General features: G+C 68.6%; 1 protein-coding gene across 1 annotated transcript; it reads right to left on the minus strand.

The window, feature by feature from the left end:
- Positions 1 to 878: 878 nt before the first annotated feature.
- LOC133928127 (predicted GPI-anchored protein 58) lies at positions 879 to 1,446 on the minus strand. The gene is made up of 2 exons (XM_062374394.1): positions 1,298 to 1,446; positions 879 to 1,209 (listed from the first exon to the last, which is right to left on the minus strand). Exons 1-2 carry the CDS (start codon positions 1,444 to 1,446, stop codon positions 879 to 881), a joined length of 480 nt encoding a protein of 159 aa, XP_062230378.1.
- Positions 1,447 to 3,033: the final 1,587 nt, after the last annotated feature.

A 3,033-nucleotide genomic window follows, 5' to 3' on the forward strand; every position in this document is an offset into this window, starting at 1 on the left:
GGCGCCGGGTGCATGGCCGACGGCCAGCTTCACCTGCCCCACCAGCTCGGACAGGGCTGCTCGCGGGCGGTCAGCTCCGCCTCGGACTTGGCGATCCGCTCCTCCCTAGCAGCAGGGGCCACCGCCGCCTCAGCAGCCTCTGACTCCCGGTGGGCCAGCAGTTCCTCTCGGGTGCCCAAGTCCGCCGCCGTTATCTCGGCGTCGACCTCCCGGATTGCGACATCCTCCTCCCGACGTTGGAGATCCCCTTCGGTGTGCTGGAGCTCCTCTGCCCAATGTTGGAGATCGGCGCGAGTCCAGTCGACCTCGCCCTCCTGACGAGCTAGGTCAGCCTGGAGGGCCTCTGCTGCCCTCTCGCAGTTCACGGCCGCCTCCTCCCGCTCCTGCGCCTGCCTCTCCCTGGCAAGGGCCTCGGCAGCCTACTGCCGCGACGCCTCAGCCACGCGGGCGGTGTCTTCCCGCTCCCACGTGACCTCCGCGCGGGTGTCCTCCAAAACCTTCCGCTCCCGCGCCTGCCTCTCCCTGGCAAGGGCCTCGGCAGCCTACTGCCGCGACGCCTCAGCCAGGCGGGTGGCGTCTTCCCGCTCCCACGTGACCTCCGCGCGGGTGTCCTCCAAAACCTTCCGCTCCCGCGAGATCTCCGCGCGGGCCTCCTTCATAGCGCGCTGTTCGTCCTCGTTGGCGGCGCGCACCGCGATGAGGTGGGCTTCAAAAGAGCGCCAAGCAGTGGTAAGCTGCGCTCTCTCCGTGGCCAAAGCGGCGCGCTCCGCCTCCAGCTGCGCCACCTCCCCCGCTACGGCCGCTTCCAGCCGCCCGATCACCTCCCGGACGCTCTCAAGCACGACCGGGAGAGGGTCGGTGGGCTGGCTGGGCGGCGGCTAGGCGCTGGGTCCCCTGCGAGCCTCCTCCGGCTGGCTCTGGGTCCCCGAAAACTGCCGCACGGTCATCCGCCCCGGGCTCGGAGCGCTCGGGGCAGGCTCGGACGGCGTCGAACGCTCGGACGGCGGCTGCGTCTCCGTCTCGGCCACCGCATCCGTCGGCCCCTTCTCGGCCGCCGCGTCCGCCGGCCCCACCTCCGCCGCCGCGTCCGTCGGCCCTGTTTCCTCCACCGTGTCCGCTGGCCCCGGCTCGGGCGCACTCGGCTCGGGGGCTGGCGCCGGCCTCGGTGCCTCCGACTGCCCCTGGCCTTCGGCGGCGCCCGCAGGCGGCCTGCAGGAGAAGGACAAAGACTAAAATCAAAATCTAGAGCTTAGTTCGGGCAAAGCACGCCCAAGAAAGAATGAAGGACAAGACTTACGCGGTTGTGGGCATTCGGTACTGCCATTTCGCCGCCAGAATCCTGAACTCTGGGCTCGGTGGCGCCGGCCTGGAGTCCTCCCTCCTCCTCTTCCGTCGGGGGTTCTGCGGGGCCACCGCGTGGTCTCCGAGCGCCGGGTCGGGCCCCATCCGAACAAGGCGCGGCTCCAGAACTGGGAATACCGCCCCCGCCGATGGCGACGGCGGGGACTCCGGCACAGGAGTGAAGAGCCGGGGGCGCTTCCCCCGGTCCTCCACCGTCGACGCCGCTCCTCTGCCGGCGGTGCCTCCTCCTCCGGTGCTGTGGCTGCTGCCCGCAGCGGCCCCACTGCTGGCCTGCGGCTCGCCGCTCGCGGCGCCCAGGCCAGCAGTCTGCGCCGGACCGCTCGCGGCCCCCTCGCCGGTCGCCTCATCCAACCCGGGGATCTCCGTCACCTCGGGACTCTGGCTCCACGGCCGGTCGACTAACCCCTGGGCGTCGAATTCTGGCAGCTTCGCCTGGATCGCCACCCTCTCAGGATTGGCGCAGAGCGCCATTTCTCTCCACGGGAGCTCTGCCCGGCCCATCTCGTCCACCCCGGTCACCACCCGGAGCATGCCCTTCAACTTCACCGGGCCCAAGTCCCAGCTCGCGCCGATCTGGGTCCGGGTGATGTCCTCAGGCCCGGTGTAGAGCCAGCAAGGCTGGGCCTGCTCCCGCAGGGGCGCCAGGCGGCGGCGCAGGAAGTCCACCACCACCATCACCGAGGTGAGCCCGGCGTCGTGCAGGAACCTGATGCGCTCGAAGACCGGCTCCAACCGCGCATCCGATGGTGGCGGTACCTCCCAGGTCGCCTTCTGGGGCTCCGCCGCCACCTCCGGCAGGGTGAGACGGTCGTGGGGGTCGACGTTGACGTAAAACCAATCGCGCCGCCACTCCTCCCACTTGCTTCGCAACACCTGGGGGACGTATCGCTCTCCCATACCGTCCCGCAGCCGGAGATTGCAGCAGCCCGCGACGTCCGCGGTGGAGTAGCCCCTCTTCTTCCCGGCCGATCGCAGCGTGAAGAAATGCCGGAGGAGCGTCACCGACGGCACCACTCCCATGAACATCTCGCAGAAGTGGGCGAATACCGCCAGGACGACGACCGAGTTGGGGCTCAGATGCACCAGCTAAACGCCGTAGGTGTCGAGGACTTGAAGAAAAAACGTCGAGAACGGCGGCACCAGCCCCGCAGCCACGAAAGATGTGAATAGGACGATGCGCCCGGGGCGGGTCGTCACCGGCGGGAAGCTCGCCAGCGTCACCACCAGGGCCCCCTGCTGGCCCTCGGGGACTAATAGCTTCCTGATCTTCCCCGCCGCCTCTTCGTTCGTCAGGCGAGACTCCGGCAATACGCCATCCGGAGTCCCATCGCGGCGGCTTCCTCCAGCTCTCAGCATTTCATCGGGGGGGGGGGGAGATGGTCTGGACGGTGGAGAGGAAGATGAGCTCTGATCACCTAGGAGATTCTAAGGGCTCAAGAGCGCGAAGGAAGCAAGAGCAGGATCACGAGATGGCGTAAAGAGGAGGGCGGTTCGCTCCCCTCCCCCTTTTAATACCTCAGAGAATTCAAACGTCTCCTGCCACGGCACGCTCGGCGGGACGGTTTCCTCGATCGACGCAACTGCCAGGCGAATCTCCCACAGGTCGCGCGGTGTCAGCGATTGCCAGGCGTATTTTCCTCGATCTGCGCGGCTGCCGCGCGTGCCGCCCGT

This window comes from Phragmites australis, chromosome 9, assembly GCF_958298935.1.
Source record: "Phragmites australis chromosome 9, lpPhrAust1.1, whole genome shotgun sequence".
Lineage (NCBI taxonomy): Eukaryota > Viridiplantae > Streptophyta > Magnoliopsida > Poales > Poaceae > Phragmites > Phragmites australis.

Excerpts from the sequence above, each read along its gene's own strand:
- LOC133928127 (XM_062374394.1), bottom strand. The coding sequence starts at position 1,446 with ATGGGGCCCGACCCGGCGCTCGGAGACCACGCGGTGGCCCCGCAGAAC. Across the intron at positions 1,210-1,297 it reads TACCGAATGCCCACAACCGC|GCCGCCTGCGGGCGCCGCCG; the intron begins GTAAGTCTTGTC and ends CTTCTCCTGCAG.